The sequence below is a fragment of the Oryza sativa genome, chromosome 3 (assembly GCF_034140825.1).
Source record: "Oryza sativa Japonica Group chromosome 3, ASM3414082v1".
In the NCBI taxonomy this organism is placed as follows: domain Eukaryota; kingdom Viridiplantae; phylum Streptophyta; class Magnoliopsida; order Poales; family Poaceae; genus Oryza; species Oryza sativa.
In genome coordinates, this window is record NC_089037.1 from 10,029,192 (window position 1) to 10,049,901 (window position 20,710).

The 20,710-nt window shown below is 42.1% G+C and overlaps 5 protein-coding genes across 10 annotated transcripts; 4 read left to right on the forward strand and 1 right to left on the reverse strand.

Moving 5' to 3' along the window:
• Positions 1 to 416: 416 nt before the first annotated feature.
• On the forward strand, positions 417 to 2,489 carry LOC4332489 (uncharacterized). Its single transcript, NM_001417564.1, has 4 exons — positions 417 to 716; positions 1,493 to 1,674; positions 1,792 to 1,921; positions 2,021 to 2,489. Exons 2-4 carry the CDS (start codon positions 1,505 to 1,507, stop codon positions 2,087 to 2,089), a joined length of 369 nt encoding a protein of 122 aa, NP_001404493.1. The 5' UTR covers positions 417 to 716; positions 1,493 to 1,504; the 3' UTR covers positions 2,090 to 2,489.
• A 260-nt stretch (positions 2,490 to 2,749) lies between these two features.
• On the forward strand, positions 2,750 to 8,186 carry LOC4332490 (RNA pseudouridine synthase 5-like). 2 transcript variants are annotated; one of them, XM_026023750.2, is made up of 14 exons: positions 2,750 to 2,928; positions 3,020 to 3,089; positions 3,234 to 3,261; positions 3,613 to 3,659; positions 3,771 to 3,861; positions 4,143 to 4,320; positions 5,031 to 5,118; positions 5,193 to 5,274; positions 5,600 to 5,675; positions 5,834 to 5,901; positions 6,028 to 6,097; positions 6,874 to 6,958; positions 7,076 to 7,169; positions 7,230 to 7,601. In XM_026023750.2, exons 1-14 carry the CDS (start codon positions 2,796 to 2,798, stop codon positions 7,317 to 7,319), a joined length of 1,200 nt encoding a protein of 399 aa, XP_025879535.1. In that variant the 5' UTR covers positions 2,750 to 2,795; the 3' UTR covers positions 7,320 to 7,601. The 2 variants fall into 2 exon arrangements, with proteins under 2 accessions (XP_025879535.1, NP_001404494.1); NM_001417565.1 differs by lacking the exon at positions 7,230 to 7,601 and adding an exon at positions 7,694 to 8,186 and having other exon boundaries at positions 2,752 to 2,928.
• Positions 8,187 to 8,668: 482 nt separating this feature from the next.
• On the forward strand, positions 8,669 to 11,899 carry LOC4332491 (beta-taxilin). 5 transcript variants are annotated; one of them, XR_010739772.1, is made up of 11 exons: positions 8,669 to 9,117; positions 9,196 to 9,293; positions 9,390 to 9,501; positions 9,946 to 10,013; positions 10,100 to 10,177; positions 10,290 to 10,354; positions 10,535 to 10,601; positions 10,749 to 10,931; positions 11,000 to 11,151; positions 11,262 to 11,357; positions 11,466 to 11,844. XR_010739772.1 is itself a non-coding variant. In XM_015775664.3 (11 exons), the coding sequence occupies exons 1-11, from the start codon at positions 8,790 to 8,792 to the stop codon at positions 11,622 to 11,624; spliced, it is 1,296 nt and encodes a 431-aa protein (XP_015631150.1). In that variant the 5' UTR covers positions 8,669 to 8,789; the 3' UTR covers positions 11,625 to 11,844. The 5 variants fall into 5 exon arrangements, 4 of the variants coding, with proteins under 4 accessions (XP_015631150.1, XP_015631153.1, NP_001404496.1 ...); XM_015775664.3 differs by having other exon boundaries at positions 9,196 to 9,278; positions 11,095 to 11,151; XM_015775667.3 differs by having other exon boundaries at positions 9,214 to 9,278; positions 11,095 to 11,151.
• Positions 11,900 to 12,071: 172 nt separating this feature from the next.
• Positions 12,072 to 14,797, reverse strand: LOC4332492 (lipid phosphate phosphatase gamma). The gene is made up of 3 exons (XM_015775669.3): positions 14,170 to 14,797; positions 12,716 to 12,926; positions 12,072 to 12,360 (listed from the first exon to the last, which is right to left on the reverse strand). Exons 1-2 carry the CDS (start codon positions 14,635 to 14,637, stop codon positions 12,720 to 12,722), a joined length of 675 nt encoding a protein of 224 aa, XP_015631155.1. The 5' UTR covers positions 14,638 to 14,797; the 3' UTR covers positions 12,072 to 12,360; positions 12,716 to 12,719.
• A 1,698-nt stretch (positions 14,798 to 16,495) lies between these two features.
• Positions 16,496 to 20,418, forward strand: LOC4332493 (uncharacterized). Its single transcript, XM_015772597.3, has 7 exons — positions 16,496 to 16,845; positions 16,953 to 17,008; positions 17,300 to 18,150; positions 18,253 to 18,451; positions 18,651 to 18,830; positions 18,996 to 19,372; positions 20,030 to 20,418. Exons 1-7 carry the CDS (start codon positions 16,655 to 16,657, stop codon positions 20,168 to 20,170), a joined length of 1,995 nt encoding a protein of 664 aa, XP_015628083.1. The 5' UTR covers positions 16,496 to 16,654; the 3' UTR covers positions 20,171 to 20,418.
• The last annotated feature ends 292 nt before the right edge of the window (positions 20,419 to 20,710 follow it).

The following is a 20,710-nucleotide window of genomic DNA, read 5'->3' on the forward strand; positions in this document are numbered from 1 at the left end:
AATAACAAATAAACATAATGAATGAACACAAATATGATGATCATTTTGGAATATTCTCAAAAAGATTTTATGATGATTAATTTGGAATGGAGGGAGTACAACAGTAATGGTAGAGGGAGCGATACACCGATACAGCTGCTTCTATTGCTACTTTTCTTGGTGGTTCGACTCAGGCGGGCCCACCATGATTCATAGGTATTCAAATGAATATCCAAGATTTTTGAAGAAAAAAATACATATATAAAGTATATACTTATATAGAAAAAAATAGAAAAATAAAAAAATGTCTACCATTCAAAAGAAGCCCAAACTATAAGGCTTACCATCCTCCTCTCCTCACTATTTGAGGCCCATTGGCCCAATAACAAAAAAAAAAAGCTCAAAAACTTCCTAAACCCTCATCTCGTTCCCTATCCAGCGTTCCAGCCGCCAGGCCGAGGCCACCAGGGAGGAGACCGACGCGCCGCGCCGCGCCGGCGACTTCGCCCTGCGCCCGCGCACGCCCGCCCGTCGCCCCGTCGCCCGTCGCCCGTCGCCGCGTCGCGCTTTGCCACCGTCCCCTGTCCCAGTCGCGCGGTCGCCGCTTCGCTGCTTCGGCCCCTCCACGCGCCAGCGCCGGCGGCCCGCTCTAGGTGTCTCGGCGCCTCCAGTCCATGCGCCAGCGCCAGCGCCAGCGGCGCCGTTCCGGAGCTCCAGACGAAGCCCGAGGGACGAAGGTAACTCTTCCCCTCATTCCCTGCCCTGCCCGTAGATGGTTTATGTTTAGGATTTAGGAATGAATTAGGAAACTAGGATTTAATTCATAGTTGATTTAGGATTTGGTTTATTTCAATCCAGGAATGGTTCTTACTTCATGATTGAACATTTTTTTTAAGGATTTGTGAAGCTTGGTAGGCTTGTATCAGAGTTGGTACTTTATCAGTGCACATATTTAGCAGAGTTAGCATGGTTATTGGTTAGTACTTAAATTAGAAGACCATAATATTGTTTTGTTTTGTTGCTGTTGCTGGGCACACTAGCCGTCTAGCCGCAAGAATGAGTGGGGCAGGTTCATCTGCTGGCTCCTGATGCTTAGCCAACATACTCTTTGGCACAACTTCTGCTATTCAGTACAATAATGGCTCAACTTGAAGCTACAATAATGGCTTTTGTCCATCATATTCTGTTGCAAAATCTTGCTGTGTGGCAGCATTTCGGTTTTTCTGTTGATTATAATGCTGCTGCATAAATCAGGATAGTTCATATACGTTTGGACATGCATTTATCTTTTCATTTGATATGTTATTGTGTTCCTCCTAGGCCATGAGGGGCTATTTGAATGTTTTGAATATTTGATGTTTATTTGTATACATACAGTCAAATAGTTTTGCACTTTTAAAATAGAATATTACCATGCAAGAACTTTTATGCTTCTCTCTTACATTGCCTATAACTGACAGTGTTCAGTTTGAAGATGCTCCATTTCTTTTAACTTTCTTTTAACATTTTTCAGTAAATTTCTGCCATGGAAACAACTCAGAAAGCTGATCCAGTGGAACCAGCAGCTAAGATTGTTCGACAAACCTCACAGTTCAAACGGTGGGGACGGAAACATCCATTTGTTCGATATGGGCTGCCACTTATCTCTTTGACAGTGTTTGGTGCAGTAGGACTCGCTCATCTTATACAGGGCAGGTAAACCATTTTTACCTTTCTAGACTTGGCTAAACCAATTGTCTTAATAAATATATGTGATTTTATTTAGCCATCGTGTTTCACAATTTTAAGTGCTGCTTCATTTGCATTTTGCAGCAAAGAAGTAACAAAGGAAAAGGAGGACATGGAATGGGAGGTTGTAGAAACAACAAAAGCCCTGAGCCGAACAGGACCGGTGGAAGGAGCCTACAAGCCTAAGAAGCTTTCACTAGAGGATGAGCTGAAGGTGATTATTGTGTTGATATGTGAAAAGTGGCCGATTTGATGTGTGGTGTGCCATCTTATAGTGATTGATCTAATTCATGAACTGCATCCCTGTATTTAGGCTTTGCAGCAAAAGGTGGACATAAACAACTATGACTACAAGAGGATTCCCAGACCCAATGAGAAATAATTGAAGTAAAGCATCATTTACCACCCTGAGAAGCAAAGTAAAAGTCTCATCATTTTTTCCTTCGTGACATCTGTTTAATGCTGACTGCCCAAATGAGATGAGGAAATTCCAGCATTGTAGCCGGCAACAACCTCCAGTATTATCATGAGAACTCTATGTTCTTTCTGCCACCATTGTAGAGAATTAAGGTGATGATTCTTGAACTGTACGAATCAGCGTTTGTAACGACGGCACTAGGCATGATAAACTTGGCTGTAGCTTTGTATGTCTACTCTTGTGAGATTTTTTTGGTGTTGGAATACTGCCCCAGGAATGGGTGAATAAATTGCAAGACTACTCTTGACATGTGAACTACAGCTCTGTTGTATGTTATTCTTCTTCAAAGAGAATTTGAATCCCCACTTCATGTATATATATACTCAGCTATTGTTCTAGAAATATCTTCGACAACAGCGGGGAAGTTCATATATTTGGTAGTTATTGGTACATCATTCCAAATATTGTTAAATTTAAAGTTCATCCATCCAATTTGGATCCAGAGTCAAGATGGCATTCCCAGTTTAGTCATGTACACCGTAGCCGTAGGATGGCCAATGGACGTTCCAGATCGCCCAGATTCCCATGAGATCTTCAAAACACAAAAGGTTTGGACCAAAATGCAATTGTACCCTTTTCTGCCTCTCATTCACTCCCTGTCCCGGACGCGATGACTGCCGCCGCCGCCGCCGGAGAAATTCCGGCGGAAGATGCCCCGCCGCCAGGGGCGCTCTACTCGTTCGGGACGCCATGGCCGGAGTTCAACGAAGGGATCTCCTACATCGACACGTTCCGATGCGCCGGTTCGCTTCTCCTGCTCCCCCGCCTTCTTCAGCGTTTCTCTGCCTCCGCCCTCTTCCTTCGCTTCTTCTGATTTCTTTCATGTACAAGTAGATGCAGGCGCCACCACGACTTTGATCGAGTTCTACTCCACCAGCTACAAGAGCTCCGCGCCATTGCCAGGGTAACGAGCACGCTTTTCCCCAAATCTCCGTGATCAGATGGTGGCCAGTTGGCCACTGCGGCTAGCCGTTTCATTTCCCTTCAGTGAATCTGATTTCACTTGGGATATAGTGCTGATTTGATGTTGTATTGTTGCGCTTTGCAGGTGGATTAAGAGGATTCGTGATGGACAGGTAGGTCATCTAGTAAAATAGCCAGTACTAGTTTGCTCATGTGTTCTCTTTTTTGTATTATGTTCTAAATAATTTGGCTGAGTTAGCATTACTAACAAGCAGAAGTTTTTCATTTCTATCTTTGTCTTTCTATATACATAATTCCTTTAGTTTTACAGTGAACATGCATCTATTTGCTATGGCTCACCAACTTTTATGGTCCTCTTAAAGCTATTGTGTGTTTTTATACACATGCTTATATGAGCATTCATTTAATTAACATGTATAGGCAAATGAGAAAGTTTTGGACTATTAGGCTAGATATTTTCCCAACTACGACCAGAGGCTGAAGCTTTGCTTTTTTGTTTGCAGATAACAGTAGATGGTGAAGTTGCCACTGATCCAGATATGATTCTCAGGTAGCTCTATCCACTGATTGTACTGTCATAGTTATCTTGCTTAATTTTTTGGGCAACACATTGTTTCCTTCATAAATGAAGACCATGATGCTATGATGCTCTATTTTACAGGGAGGGTTCTAAGTTGGTATATCATCGCTTACCATGGCAGGAGCCCTTCGCACCACATTTACTTGATGTGCTTTATGAGGATGATGACATGGTATGTAAAATGAAAATAATATCCTTGCTAAGTATGTGTGGCAAACTTTTAGGACATTTCTTTCCATCTTTCGGCGTTTTAACAATCCTAGCTGATTCGCAAGTTTGAAATTTAAAATACTGTATGGTTTTGGCATACAAAACAAGAATAAGGTTACTTGTCTATGGTTTGTAAAATGAAAATGTTAGACCTCAGAGTTTTAATACCTTGGTCTACTTGTGAAGAGCCAACATCACCAATCATGCATAAAAGTAATCTTTACTCATGCCTAATTTTTTCAGATAGCCCTTAATAAGCCTTCTGGCTTGCAAGTTCTTCCTAAAGGACTTTTCCAACAGCGTACTGTTTTAGCGCAACTTCAATTGAAAGACTGGAAGATGCCTTCATCATTCTGCTCAAAGCGAAAAGATGCGCAATCACACCCTGTACCTGTTCATAGACTCGGAAGGGGCACATCAGGTTTGTTCCTCTGTTTTTGTTCTGTTCATGCTCAGAAACCTTGGAGCATTGACACCCAGTTGAGTTCCAGTGGATGTAAATTTTTGTTCACCGACCATCAATCAGTCAAACTAGTGGTCTAGTCTAAAATTTATAAATTGTTCCTGGGCATTAAAGCCAATTCGCTTCGACACCAAACTAGTTTCTCAGAAGAGACTGAACCATATGATATAAACATAAAGTGCTGCTCATAGGACTTGTTCCTCTAATATTATAAACAACACTTCTGCAGTGAAATGTGAATTGCAGAAAGATGTTTGTTCACTACTGAGAATCAGCACAACTGCACAAGCTCGTATGATTTCCTTTTTTTTCTTCGTTTCGTTCTAGCTTTGGGTAAAATCCATAATCCCCACTCCCTCGTTTGCATATCTTTCCAGTTTGATGTTTCAGGCTCAAATCATGTAGTTTAAGCACTGCAGTCACTGAAATAATTGAAAAAAGTATTCGTATCAATGAAACATGCACTGAATAACAACATAATTAAGAAATAGCATGAACATGTGTCATGAGGTGGAAACTGCATACTTAACCTGTAGCAAATTTTGCTTAAATAGAAAATGAGATAAGTGAGACAAAATGAAACAGCAGGTGACTTATCAGGAGTTTATGGATTTTTCACTTTACCTTTTGATGACTTTCTATCTCACAATCTATGTGTTGTATCCTAGGTTTACTGCTTTGTGCAAAAACAAAGCTTGCCAAAGCTCAGCTTGCAGCTTATTTTGCTGAAGGCGCTACAAACGCTGGAAAGAGCAGGTATAAAACTACTCTTTTTCATAATTCGAAAAAAAATTCTTGCTATTTTTTCATCTTGTTTAAGATATTTATAGGGATGAAACAGATATTTGCAAAGCGCGGAAAATTTCAAAGTTCTATCGAGCACTAGTAACTGGTATCCTTGAAAATGATGAGGTATTGACCTTCCCCCCTCATTTTTGTTATGGGAAATTTATTGTTTGCTATTACTTAGAGGGCATTTCAGCATTTTTTTTTCACCCCTTGTCTATAACACATGGTGCCCTAGGGCCACATAGTCAGTATGCCACTCTAGAGGAGTTGGAAAACGATCAAATTTCCCTAACCACATAATTCCAAATTTCCAATACGTTGAATTCTGTTCTATTCAATATCAAGCTATATTCGCATTTCTTTTGTTTGTGACCATTTGTCCTTCCAGATCAGTCATGTGTAATATTGTTGTTTATATAAGGCATAATTTGTTTCCAATGCCTTGTAGGTTATGATTACCCAACCTATAGGATTAGTTCGTTATCCTGGTGTCGCGGAGGGGCTTTATGCAGCATGTTCCTCAGGTTATTGCACTACCACATTACTGGTCTAACATTGAATTGGCGAAAAGGCCAATAAGGAGTAAAGGATGAGTTTAGTACTTCTGATGATGCAGTTCATACTGAGGAAAGCATAATCATTATTTCATATGCATTATTTTTTGGACTGTTTTTTTTTTCAGGGAAACCAGCAATGAGCAAAGTGCGTGTTCTTGAGAGACTTAAAATCCATAATCATACATTGATCCAGGTAATATATTACTTTCTTTTTTGAAACATATGTAGCACTATCCATGTTGGTCGATTGCATATGCCATGACAAAATATTGCATTTTTCTGTGTCATCATCTGATATTTGTTTCGTTGATTGATGTAGGTTGAAATTCATTCAGGACGCCCACACCAAATTAGGATACACCTTGCATACATTGGGCATCCTCTTGTAGGTAACTCTCTTGCTCGAGTAATTTTACGGTCCTTGAGGAGGTACCTCATAGAATTGCTCCTCTTGCTCACTGAGTTGCTGTTGGAAAGTCCGCCATGTTGTCAGAAAGGCACTTGTTGGATTACTGCGTCCTCAAAATAGTACTTGCAGCATTGACCTATCATCATCATCATCATCATTATGATAGACACAGATTCATTTAAATAAGAGTAAATTGCATTAGCGGTACATAAACTTGTCAGGTGCGTGCAATTTAGTGTATGAACTTATAAAATGCTTGTTTTGGTGCATGAACTTAACTTGGTACGTGCAAACTAAGACTAAAATGGCGCGACAAGACCGATTTTTCTATGTTGAACATTATAAATTACAAATTAGTAGATGACTTGCATGTACATAAAGGTTATATTTGTAAACTTAGATTCCACTTTATCTTTCTTTGTTTCTGTCCCTTGCATCATTACTCAGATTTTTATTTTTTTATGCAATCATTATGCCTTATTATATGTTTATCCTTCTTAGACTAATGTTTACATAAAGTTTAAATCAACAACAAAATCAGCAAGATTAACCTTGCAGTGCGATTTTGACCTTGTTCGCATGCACCAAACAAGTTCGTGCACCAAAACGAGCGTTTTACAAGTTCATGTACTAGATTGCACCTACCTGACAAGTTTGTGTACCACCGATGCAATTTACTCTTTAAATAAACATATATTTTGGATAGGTGTGAAGGGTTTCTCATGCGATCTTTTCTTTTCTTGAATCCACGAACAGATGACCCTCTATATGGCATTGGTGGTCAGCCAAAATTTGATGAACCAGAACCTACTAGTACAGCTGATTCTTTTGCATATGATGGGTAATTCCTTCATCCTTCATTTTTGCTTAAGGCAGTACGTCTGATGCCTTTGTTTAAGATTTGCATATGAATTCATATCTTTGCATTTAGTTTAACTCACTTTCTTGCTCTTGTTAGAGGTTATGAGAGACCTTTGCAACCTGTCCCTGGAGATTGTGGGTACCACCTACATGCACATTGGCTAGTTCTTTGTCATCCAACTACAAATGAGGTACTGTAAAATGAATCATATTGAATTTGGGTGCTATTCTCTACCTGACTCGTACAATAGCTTTCAATCCCAGGAACTGGGGTTAAATTCATATATCGAAGGTGGGGAAATTACATATTCCGTTGTTTATTGGTGGAAAGACATAATTAGAATATGATAGTAGGGCCCAAATTTGTAGTAGAATAGTGAGCCTCATTAAGTTGCAAGCCTGCAAAATATATTTTCCAAAAAAAGGAAATACAGCTCGCTCCTTCTATTAAAACTTGGGCCTGAATAAAGCAGTTGGGAGGTGATATTCAATATGCTGGACACTGTACGCGCTAAGAATTGGCTATTGTACATCAATATATTCCCGAAGATAATGGTTAACGATAAGCATTCATGTAATTGAGGACTAGCACTTATAAAAGGACAACTCAAGATCCAGAAACCTAAAAGTGACCTTCAATGTTGCGTCCTGACTGGAATCATTGTAATCGCTCTATTCCTTGCTTAGCTTACACTCATCATAATTTTCTTAGCAGATGATCAAAATCACAGCTCCTCTGCCACATATCCTACAGACTAGAGAGGAACAGCAAGATACAGCTAAGCTACTCGGTGGTTGAACCCTTCAATTTTCATGGTCAGCTTGAGTTCACAGGCTCCAGTGAAGCAGGGCACCCTATACAACAAAAAAACCAAGTGAAAACTTCAGGTTCTGTACTGGGCAATGGCCATCTATTGCTGCAAAACCCATGGAGATGGACGCCGATTGATACTCCTGTCCACCTGTGGGTGCGTGCTTTGCGACTAGCTAACCACTGAACGCTCCCAAGGGCTAGTTTTTTAATATAATATTTTGATATTTTCTATTGTATGGTCAAAATCAAGAATTGATCTCAGTAAGTACTCTTTTCGTTCTAAAATATAAGCACATAGGATTAGATGTGACATTTCCTAGTACTACGAATCTGGACGGACTATTTGTTCAGATTCGTAGTACTGGGAAATATCCCATGCGGTCCTAGTTTTATATATTTGGGGTTAGAGGGAGTAATATTTTGGCTATAAAAAAGCATTGCACATTGTTGGCAACCCATCTCCAAGAATATAGAATTTACTACCTCCGTTATAAAATACTACTAGGATGAGATTTGCCTTTATTCAGATTCATTGTCTAGGATAAGATTGACAATATTTTAGGACGGATAAAGTATCCAACCAAGTTTTTTTTTTCGAAGTAGTAAAATAGGCTGGCTGGCATTTTCAGTACTAAACAGAATATATTTTAGCCCCTGCAGCCAAAATAAATTACTACCTCCATCCCAAAATATAGCAATTTTTAGCTATAAATCGGAGGGAGTACTCAAAAGAATGAATCATACTCCACTCATAAGATCTGTGAGGATGACTGGTTGACAGTTGTATAGCCCCTTAAATCCTTATTATGGCGAACTTTATTATTGTAATGAACAGTTACTAGTACTAATCTCCTCTTCCCTCTTCCCTCTTCCCCTGCAAGTCTCCAACCCTTTGCCTCCCCAAAACCTCTCGCGAGAGCAACACCAAACGAAGGGGAAAGGAAGGAAGGAGATCTCCTATCTCTCCTGGGTGGTGGGTCCCCGTAGGCAGCCACCAATGGAGGGCTCGCCAGCGACGCGCCTCCCGGAGGCCGACTCGCTCCCCGACGGCTTCGTGGAGAGCTCCGCCGCCGACCAGGCGCCCCCTCCTCCCGCCGACGCCGGCGATCCCGCGAGCCGCTCCCTCGGCCTCGATCAAGCCGACGCAACCGTGGGCGGCGGCGGCGGCGACGAAACCCTAGGGGCTCCTCCCTCGACCCTCGCCTCCGTCGCTCAGGACACCCTGGACGCCTATTCGGCCGCCGACGCGCTGCAGAGCCTCACCGTGGGCGGCTCCGCTGCGGAGCCGGAGCGTGCTCTCGGCGAACCCGCCGTCGACGCAGGAGGTGATCTCTCTCTTTCCCCCTCTCTATCGCACGCTGCGGTTCGGAGTAAAATGTCGCACCTGATTTTAGGAGATTTAGCTGTTCCTGTTGTTGCAGATGCTAAAGAGTCCTCGAAGGAGAGCAGTGTGGTGGAGCAGGTGGAATCTATGGCCGATCAGAAGGTTGTCATTGCTGAGGTTTATAGGATCTGGACCTGCCTCATTGTGCTGCATTGGTTTTTGATAGGAAGGATTAGTGCTTGCTAAACGGGATTGATCTGCTTGACTTTGTAGGGGAGTGGTGAGCAGAAGCGCAAGGTCGTGAAAAAGAGCAAGGTAGAGAAGGACAGAGAGCTGTTTGAACTTGCGCAGGCGTACCACAAGGTGGTAGCAGAGAGGGATGCAGGCAAGCTTCTATCATGTGAACTTATGGGCTGACCTGTTTCCAATAATTCAATGTAGTGCATAGATCCCTTGGTGATTCACTCAGATTTTTACTGTTAAAATAACACATCTGTAGGGTGGTTGGATAAATATCTTCTAGTGTTCAATTCATCTGAACCATTAGTTAGTTCTAACTAAAATTTCTTCATTAGACTCCTGTCTGACTGGAATGAACAATCCGTTATCATGAAATATCACATAATCTCGGCCATTTTGTCTGGTATCTTGTATGCACCAGTGTTTGGCGGCAACCTAGTGCCAAGCCCCTAAGCGCCACCGAGGCAGACAAGGTGGCTGCGAAGGGGAATACTGGTTTACGCATGCTCATGCCACATGATGCTTCTAGAATTATTCAGACTAACATGTATCTTGTATTCCTGTGTGGTTTGTGTTTGGTCTCTTGCAGCTATTGCAGTTAAAGAGAAACTAGAGTCTCTTTGTAGGGAGTTTCAGCGTCAAAATAAAATGCTAAAGGTATGGAACAAGTGTATCGAGTTTTGAAGTGTCTGTTTATTTTCACTTTTGTTCAACTATAATATCTTTTAGCGTTGATGACTCAGGAAGAGTGCCGAAGGGTGTCAACAGAGGGGCAGAATATGCGGATGGAGTTATCCGACAAATTCAATAATGCTATAAAGGTCATTATATGCCATATGATAGTGGTTCAGAAAATATAGACCAGTGTTCTTAATTTTGTTTGTATGCCAACTATTGAGCTCTTACTAATCAGATATCCATGATATTCTATAGGATGTGAGCGTCAAGCTTGACGAGCAGAAAAATGAATGCATTGCTCAGTTAGAAGAGAACAACTTGTAAGATACTGAAGTTATGCCTATGTTCTGTATTAAGAGTTTCTTCAAGTGGATTGAATTTGTTGCCAACATCATTGCACTTCTAATGACTACGTTCATTGCAGTCTTAATCTACTACAGGCTTATGTTTAATTTCCTTAGATTTTGTTTTCGATAATGATTGGTAGCTTATGTTTGTAGGCTGAGAAGTAAACTCAAAGACCTTGCAGATCAATATAATATCACACAGCAGAAATATGCTCATCAGGTATGATGTTTATGACCTATATCAGTTATTATAGCTCTATGGGTATCTTGGATGTTTTTATGACTATCTTAGGGTTTGTCTTAGCTCAATATGTTGTTCGTTGTGGTGAACTTTTGTTTTTATTTGCCTTATGTTATATTTCTACAGTTGAAAGAAAAGATGCTGGAACTTGAGCTCGCCGATCTGAAAATGCAACAACATCAAGAGAAAACAGCTCAGGAACAAACCCAGATGCAGCTATATGCTGATCAAGTTTCTCAACTTATGTCTACCGAGAAGAATTTAAGGTTGCAGCTAGCTGCTGATGGAGAAAGATTTCAGCAGTTTCAGGTACCTTTGCTGATTAGGCCCTTTTCGTAATGACGAGTATATGCCTCATGGTGGTTTTCCCTTTGCAGATGGCTATGCAAATATTCAAGCAGTTTCTCCGTTTTAATTGTGGATAGCTCTGCCTTGTACTAAAATTTTAAAATTGTCTACTTTACCTTATCAGGATGCCCTCACAAAAAGCAATGAAGTCTTTGAGACATACAAGAAGGAGATGGAAAAGGTACGAGTGATCATACTCATTTGAGTTCACGCACAATGTCATTCTGTTCTTAGTTATCAAATGTTTGTCCACAGAAATAAAAAAAATATTCCATGATCTTTTTGCATCAGATGGTGAAGCTTATAAAGGATCTAAAGAAGGATAATGAATTCATGAAGAGTAAATGTGAGAATTCAGATGTTGCTCTAGTGAAGTTGATTGAGGAGGTAAATGTCTAACCTTCCATGTACCTTCACATGCATAATGGAAGCTCTTGTGCAGGTCTTTCTTTCTTGCATGATGATTAATTGAACCCTTGTTTGCTTTCTCCGCAGCGTGAGTTAATGAAGAAGCAAGTTGATAAGTTCAAGAATCAAAAAGAGAAGCTGGAATCTCTATGTCGATCATTACAGGCAGAAAGGAAACAAAGCCCGTCCGGTGGTACTCCTGATGCCACTTCTAACGAAACAAATCTGGCAACTATAGAATCATAGTCCTACCGTGCTTCACGGTGTTCTTTGTGGATTGCCAGGATTTGAAGACAGGGAAATGGATATGTATGATGTTTATCATTTTATATTTTCCTTGCGATTTTGTAAGTCCTGAATGAGAGTATCACACATCCGGCTACGCGGCTTACATGCCTCGCCATTTGAGCCATCTGAGAGATTTTCTAAGGCCTCGCATGGAATGGGAAGCAATTCAATTTTAGCATATTGGGGGGAAATTGTGTTTTGAATGTTAATTTGTTTTATGACACCGAAATCTGATAATTGTGCATCTGGCATCCCATTCGACGTCCTAAGCACATACCGCCACTGCTTATTTCGGTTTTCTGAAACCTGCTAGAAAGAAGGGAAAACAAAACACTTGAGATGTTATCGTCGGAAGGTAACCCAAAATAAAAGGTGTGCCGCCAGTAATCTTCACTTCTCAACAACTTGTGATAATATACTTCAGTTGTAAATAAGCAGAAGAAACACTGAATGACAGGTGGATTCAGTTATGTTCACTATGGTCGTTTTTCTACACATGTAAATAAATATCAGTTTGTCACCAAACTGTCAACAAAAAATGAGAGAAAGAAGAAAACAAAAATTGCGTATGGCCAACAAGAACACGGGCCAAAATTCCAATGGACATTTCTTCTAACAAAGATGCAGCTATAAGTGACAGGTATCTTGCCACACAATTATCCCCTGAACTACAGCAAGCGTGTCCGAAAAGAACCTGCATTGACAAGAGTGGAACATATGAGCAACAACTAGAGATTTGAGAGATAAATGAGAGATAAGCAGGACAATCATAACTCCCAAAATCTTGTATGGTTTCATTTCGATATGCCAACAATCATAACTCCCAAAATTTTGTATGGTTTCATTTTGATATGCCTACAATAGATGGAGCATAGCTATTGCATCCATAGCTAAATTGGATTCAACAAGCAGTAAATATCCAGACTTCCAAGACTAAGTAAAAGATTGATGGAGTACGTTTTGCAATCTTTTGGATCAAATGCAATTTCAATGAGTGGAAAAAAAGAAAAAAATAACTCTTTGATAAATGATAAATTGTTATGACTTACTTGCTCAATCAGTAGCAACTTTCCTCCTGGCAGCCCTTGCGTTATCATATTCAAACTTGAGCACATCTGGAATGTGTGAAGTATCCTTCATATACAACCACCTCGCTATTGCACTCTCCTCAATCATTGGAAAATATTCAACAAGCATGGTGTTGACAATCCAATACCAGATTGCACCAAACACAAGGCCTACTACCGCGCCGGCAAATACCTAGTAAATTTAACAAATTGAAATTAAAAGAAATCGAACAGCAATACAACATGCTCTTTTTATTTCAAACACTGTCAGAGAAATAAGCAGCATTGCCAGAGGAGCATAATTCAGCTAAGTATACTGTGCAGAACAGCTGAACAGGAGGACCCAATTTTAAGGGGTGTACACAACATGCAACCGCACTATATGAAAATTTCATACAGAAACGATTGATAACACCAAGGAGTATTACTAAAAGTGGGCGATAAATTACAACACAGATCATGAGGTAAATATGTGTACCTAAGCATCCAGAAAACCAGGGGAGCAGTATGTGATGTTGAGTCATGAACAATAGGTTTGAATGCATTATTCTTCAAATATCATATCCTTTGAAATGGAAACACCACCAAGACTTCCTAACTTTTCTATGGCTTTGTGAATAGATGGTTTGGTTTCTGGAAGTGCTTTTTGTTAAGATTTTAAGTAAGCTTACAGTTATGGAAACCAGCAATTGCATAGCTGCGTGGAAGGCATACGGAAAATGTTTATATGAACCTTGTGCTGAACACGTTCATTTTAGGTTCCTATTAGCAATCTACAAGACTTTGAAGCTATAATTTGACAATGCAACCAACCAATGTACTTCTCCATATGAAAAAACTGTGCAAAGCTTTCACCAACAACTCAGAAGAGCAAACATGTTGCAGCAGCCAGCGCATAGTAATATAGCATACCTCTAGCTACCTAATGTGAAGTCACGCTAAAAGCCAATTATTTGCAGCGTTCCTGAGCAAGTAACATAAATATGCTGCTCCTGATCTTAATTCTCCCAACCAATAATTGCACTATCAGCTCCTTTTAGCATTAAAGAAAACACGTGAATGATCGCTAACGTATGTAGAAGTACATAGACTAGTGACCAGAACAGTAATATCGATTATGTATGTCAGGATTTCATTATACCATAATGCAACTATCTTCAAACCATTATTATACCATAAAATGCACCTATCTAACCAAAAATGAGGTAGATACGTCCAGAGTAAATTTACACCTAATGAATCAGCCTTCCTGGGAGGGCAAGTTAGGGATCAAGCTAAGGCACCATTCTTAGATTATTATTTTATCATTATGAACCAATCTCAATCTATGACATATACACTAATTACGAATGCATCAATCTATCAATTTATAAAACAGACCAACATTTCCATGGCCATCCACCAGATCGGATCCGGGATTCAGGGGGGTCTCTCACCTGCGCGACGGTGTGGTAGCCGAGGTACACCCTGGACAGCATGGTGAGGAAGGCGAGCGGCCAGGCCAGGGAGGCGACCACCCGGCTCGACGGGGAGCGGCGGAGCGTGAGGAGCGAGAGGTAGGTGGCGAAGAAGAAGGTGTACTGCGAGTGGCTGGAGGGCCAGCCGTGGGAGTCGCAGGCCTCGAGCAGCTCGCAGTAGACCGGGCGCGACTGCGCGACGGAGTGCTTGATGAGCTCGTTGAGGAGCTGGGAGGCGAGGAGGCCCGCGGCGAAGCAGATGCCCTGGAGCTCCCGGCGGAAGAGGAAGTGGGAGACGAACCCGCCCAGGCTGATGAAGACCGGGACGAGGGAGACCCAGGCGAGGAAGAGGCCGAGCGTGTCCCCGCGGCGGTACCGGACGTGGGTCAGCGTGATCGCCTTCAGCGACGGCGGCACCTCCGCCGCCATCTCCTGGAACTCCGCCATGGCTTCCCCCTCCCTCCCCCCCGCGGATGGGGATCTGCGCCTTGCGCGTGCGATGCGAGGTGGTGGTGGGGATTGGGATTGGGAGCGGGATTGTGGGATTTGGGGAGGCCTCTCCTCTGGCGGAGCCTAGAAGAGCGGGGACGCGTGGGGTACGCGGACTGGGGGCAAAGTGAGGGAAGATGGCCGAGAAATACCGGTGGTGAGTCGGATGGTTCAGGTTGCTTTGAGAAAATAGGCGAATGAATCAGTCTTGGTGACGTGTCCTTGCATTTTTGGCAATCGGCAAAACCGTAGAAAATCGTAACACTACCTTTTCTTATAAAAAGTTTAATCTCCTATTTTATCCAATAGCTTAGCAGATATATACGCACGTATACAACTACACATAGAGCATGATTGGTTCTGATTGTTACGGCGTTTTAGATGGTAACGGTAAAGCCAAGTTAGTCGGTCATAGGCTGTAGCCTAAAACCACACAACCGTCAAAATAAACAAGTTCTCTATCTGCTTATTGGGGCTAGCTATAGCCGTTGTAAGTGTTGTAGCCTCAAATGTGATCATGTTCTTTTAACACATGGTCAAAGAATAAAGATCAATAATAAATGGGTAAATTATTCCATTGTTCTAAAGTTGAGGTGTTGTTGGTCTTGGAAAATTATTTCGTATCTGAGTTGATAGTGTTCTTTTGCTCCAATACATATGAAGTAATAGTACCCATTGTCCTCTTCTTTATTGGTGGCCAACCCGGGCACTTACCCAATGTTATCACATTCTTCATGCTCCCGATGATGTTGTCCGTATGTGCGCTCGATGTCCTATGACGACCATCTCACATTCAACTCCCTCGCCAAGCTCCATTGATGATTTCCTCATGTTCGTTCCCTCGTAGCACTATCTGTCCTGAGCTCCACCACTACCACTAGCTTTTTCTTGAGCTTAGTTGTATGGTCTATCTTGTGCACAACGGGCGCTAGAGTTTGAGTTTGTGAGGTGGGCGATAGAGCTCATGCACATGAGCCATGAGGCAAAGCGGCGCAGCTCAAGTGCATGGTCATAATGGAGCTCGATGCGTGAGGGACTACGACGATTGAAGGCGATGTATGTTAGTGCCCAGAGTTGAAGGAGGTAGTTGGACTGTCAAATCAATTTGATGATGATGACCGGAGGAAAAGAACGAAAAGAATATAAATGGTATTTATAGCAGTATTGGACTAAAGATGGTGTACTTTATCCGATATAAGATGTAACTTATTTTATTTAATTTTCTGCTTAAATGTTTTCGTATATGGAGTGACAGGGATTTCTCTTGACAATGCTAAATCCATAAAAGGTCAGAAATTGATTTACCTCTCCGAGCATAATGGAATATGGATTGCTGCAACAAACTTTTCGAAAATATCCTTTGTCGCTTGCAAATTCGCAATTACCGGTACTAATAAGGTTCGCTTTGAAATTTAAGAATGAAAAAACGGAGAAATATGAAAAATACATAATTTTGATAGGAATGTAAGTGTAACATTTACAAAACACATAAATGATTGCTTGATTGGACGAAAAAAACACGGGAATTTTAGGAGAAATAAAGTCTCAAAGAAAACTTTTCATGAGGTTCTACCTCACCTTAAATTTCCTCCAAAACTTTTATGGAATGAGGTATTTCATAGGAATTTCATAGAATTCATTCATTTGATTCAAATGGTTATATAGAAAAAAATTATATAAAAATAAAATCCTCTAAAACTGAAATGATTTTCATTTGATTCAAATGGGCCTAAGAATTCAAAAAACCTGAAGCGCAAAGTACCGGTTGGCTCCTACTCTGGTTTCTGGCTTCTGGGACGGCCTCGAGTCCGCCGCTGTCTGTCTCCACCTTTGCCCCCCATCCTAAAATTTCGAACGCAGCCATGGCCGCATAGCCCTTCGCCCCAAGTTCAAACACCTCGCTCTCTCTCTCTCTCTCTCTGCCCGTACACTCGGCGCATCGCCTCCTCAGGCGGCAACAGCGGCGGCGGCGGCGATGGAGTTCCAGCAGGGCGGCGGGGGCGGTTGCGGTGGCGGCAAGGCGCGGGACAAGTTCTCGGTCTACCGGAACCCGTCCCTCGCCCGCGCGCTCGCCTCCCGCAGCGTCCGCCCCTCCCTCCCGGTCCTCGTCCTCCTGGCGCTGTCCCCCATCGCCTCCGCCTCCTCCATCCTCGTCCTCTCCTCCTGGTACGCGTCGACCCGCATCGCCGCCGCTTCTCCATCTTCTAAACCCTAAACCCCCAGATCGCAGCAGATGCGTTGGGTACTCATTTTGTTTGTGGCTGTAATGCTAGGGAAGGGCAGCTCGTGAAGGTCGCCGGCCGCGTGGGCCTCTCCATGGCTGCTGCCGGTAAGCTCGCCTGTGTCCCTGCTGGGTCGAGTTGGGCGTGTGCGTGTCGGCGCTGTGCTTTGTTTTGGTCGCTCGTCAGGTGCTTGTAAAAATGCCAAGCATGTCTAACTACGGTGCATCGCACGGCAGATGTGTGCTGAAATGCTTTCTCTTCCAACAGCTCTAATAGTTGTAAATAAAAACTTGCATGTTCAAGTTCATTTAACATGGACTGGGTTTTTACATTTGGATTATGGTGGATTTTGTTGTGCCAGAGGTGCCTACAAAATGTAACTTGCTGGTTTGTTTCAGTGCTTGTCTTTAGGTTGATTGAGGCAGCGCTGGGTCTGGTCGCACTTTTTACACTGCCGGCTTTCTTCAGGGCGGTGATGCTCTACAATGGGAAGAGGGCACTTGCCAAAGAGGACAAGGTTGTGTTATCTGAACGCCAACTGGGGCTTCTCGGGTTAAAGATGACAGGTTCAGAAGCAGGTGGCACCAGTGAGAAAACCAAAAGGCCTCCCAAGGCAAAGCCATCGACTCCGTCAGAGCCAATTGTTCCGATTAGGAGGTCTTCGTTCAGCTATACGCCATCTCGGTCTTTAGGGCAATCAAGGATTGGTTCCAGCAATTTGAGCCCTGGTGGTGAGAGACTGACCACATCAGTGCAAATATCACCTTCCACTCCACTACAAAAGCCTATTTCTTCACCTTCAACCCCATGGTCTAGGAAAAGCTCAGGCAGTGCGAAGGGCATACAGACAGAGGCGATGTTGGAGCAGTTCTTGGCTGGTTTGGACGAAAATATTGACACAATCACAGATTCAGCCAGTAAGATTGCAACACCTCCCGCAACCATTACGAGCTTTGGTGCTGCAAGCCCTGTATCAGTCATTACATCAACCACCCCTTCTGGTGCTGCAAGAAGCACACCTTTGAGGGCTGTGAGGATGTCTCCTGGCTCCCATCAGAAGTACAGCACGCCACCAAAAAAAGGCGAGGGTGAGCTTCCACCTCCAATGTCATTAGAGCAGGCAGTGAATGCCTTTGAAAATTTGGGTGTATACCCTGAGATTGAGCAATGGCGAGATAATCTCAGGCAGTGGTTCTCTTCTGTTTTGATGAACCCACTTGTCCAAAAGATCAAAACTAGCCATATTCAGGTGCTCTGCTTTTGGCAAATTTTGAGCTGAACTTATACCTCTAGTCCAATTTCAGTGGCCAGTTGTCACCATTTTTTAAATTTGTTTTGCCCTACCTTGCAGGTTAAGCAAACAACCGCTACTGTTGGGGCTTCAGTTACTGTTAGCCAGGTTGGAAGTGATCTTCCAAGCACAACAGCGCCGGTTGGCTTATCTCCACTTGGTGGGACTAAAGATTGGCAACCGACTATCACGGTTGATGAAGATGGCATTCTTAATCAATTGCGCACTGCACTTCTGCATTCCCGTGATACGCCTGTTGGTGAGTTTCTGGTGTAACTTAAACATTTTATTGCTGTGGTTTTGCATGTTCACATTCTACCAAAATGTTTTGCACCGAGCACTTTGTACTGTGGTTAAAGATGATACACTAAGATTCCCCCAGATTTAATTTTCAAGTTTGGCTAGCATGGATTTACCTACTTGTTACTTGTTAGCAATGCTTTTTTTTTTCTGTGCAGCACAAACCTTTGGCAGTCCACAACAACCACAACAGAATCCCCTCCTTCCGTCTATTCAAGCATGTATTGATGCAATTACGGAGCACCAGAGGCTTAACACACTGATGAAGGGAGAGCTGATAAAAGGCTTGCTACCACAGAGTAGTGTCCATGCTGATTACACTGTTAAGAGAGTTCAAGGTGAATGTCTTACACTCACCATGTTATTTCATAATGGCATATCATGGAGCCTTTAGCTGAAATGATATACTAGTATTATATTTTCTAGCATATGTTGGAGCGAATTATGACTGAGAATAAATTTTGGCATGATTTGCATACTATTCACATTCTATCATGATACAGAACTTGCTGAAGGAACATGCTTGAAGAATTATGATTATATGGGTCATGGAGATGGTTGCGGTAAATTGGAGAAAAAGTGGATCAGTGAACTGCCAACTGACTCGCTCCTTCTTCTGTACTTGTTTGCTGCTTTCCTCGAACACCCAAAATGGATGCTTCATGTTGATCCTACCTCTTACTCTGGTGCCCAATCTAGCAAAAATCCTTTATTTCTAGGAGTTCTTCCACCAAAAGAGAGGTTTCCAGAGAAGTATGTTGCTTTGATTTCCGGCGTTCCAGCAGTTATTCACCCAGGTGCTCTTATACTGGCTGTGGGCAAGCAGAGTCCTCCGATTTTTGCTCTGTACTGGGACAAAAAGTTGCAGTTTTCTCTTCAGGTGATTTAAATTTTCATTCATTTATTGCTTTATCTAGTTTTATCAGCATCAATATTCTTATTTCTCCTTTTGAGGCAAAGCATCAATATTCTTGTTTTTCCTCCTGACGTTTGTATATAAACCAACTTTCTTTTTAAAAGAAAAATAAGATGCCATCCATAGGCAGTTAAAGGATAAGTCAGAGAGAAACAAACCCAAAAGAAAGGTTGTTTGGTGGCCTGTGTTGTTCATTTTTGTGATAATCTGAAGTAATCATCATAGTATGTCAAAAGAGATTGGGAATAGGCACACTGCAGCAATCATAACCTGTTTTACCTTTCGCCTGTGTTGTTTTGCTACAAACATGTGATTTCTAATAATAAACAAATGATTTGAGTCTGATGACTTTAGCTCAGACTGTCTGGTGGCAGTGCACCTAATTGGAGTATATAGCCTCTCATATTTTTGACAACTTAACACATTCTGCTAGCTAAGCACAAAACATTTGCATAAAGATATAATCCATTATATTATATTAGTTTGACTTGACTTGTAGTGAATTGTTGGTTTGTCGCACACTTGGGTTCATTCTTTGATGGCACTGTTCTTGCAAGAACTTTTTCCAAAAAAAAAAGTCCAGTATTATTAATGTTATTCCCCCCTGCTTGGATTTTCCAGGGAAGAACGGCATTGTGGGATGCTATCTTGCTTCTGTGCCACCAAATAAATGTTGGTTATGGCGGTGTAGTTAGGGGAATCCACATAGGTTCTTCCGCCTTGAACATCCTGTCAGTTCTTGATTCAGACATGGAAAGCTGAAGGACTGCGTGCTGCTTGCCTGATATCACATCAGCAGGAGCTAAAGATGGTTTTGTAGTTTGTACTTTGAGGAGATAAATTATGATCAGCCAGTTGCTGAATGTAAACTAACACCAGCATGCTTCGAACTAACCTACTGTTAGATCTGATTTGTCCTGGTGAAGTGACAGCTGAATTTGTGCCCCAGGTTGTACTAGTATCTTGCTTCTTGAATCGCTCATAGTCCAAGTTCCTTAATTATCACTTAACACAAATGGATTCAGCAATTGGGCCACTGCACAGCCCAACCAGATGGGTATGTTTGCCTGCTTGAATGATCTTAGCCTGGCTCGTATGCTCATCCTGGCCGAGCTGAGCCTAGCCACATGCAACATGGTCTATCTGGTTGGTTGTCTGCAATAAGTAAGCCTGGATCATCCGATACATTGTTTGGTTGCCTGTATCTAAAATTCTTGTATGCAAAAGAATTGAATTTGTTTGGTTGGTTGTGTATTTGTATAGGCTGGGTGTAGTTACCCCTGCGTATATGGTGAATATATA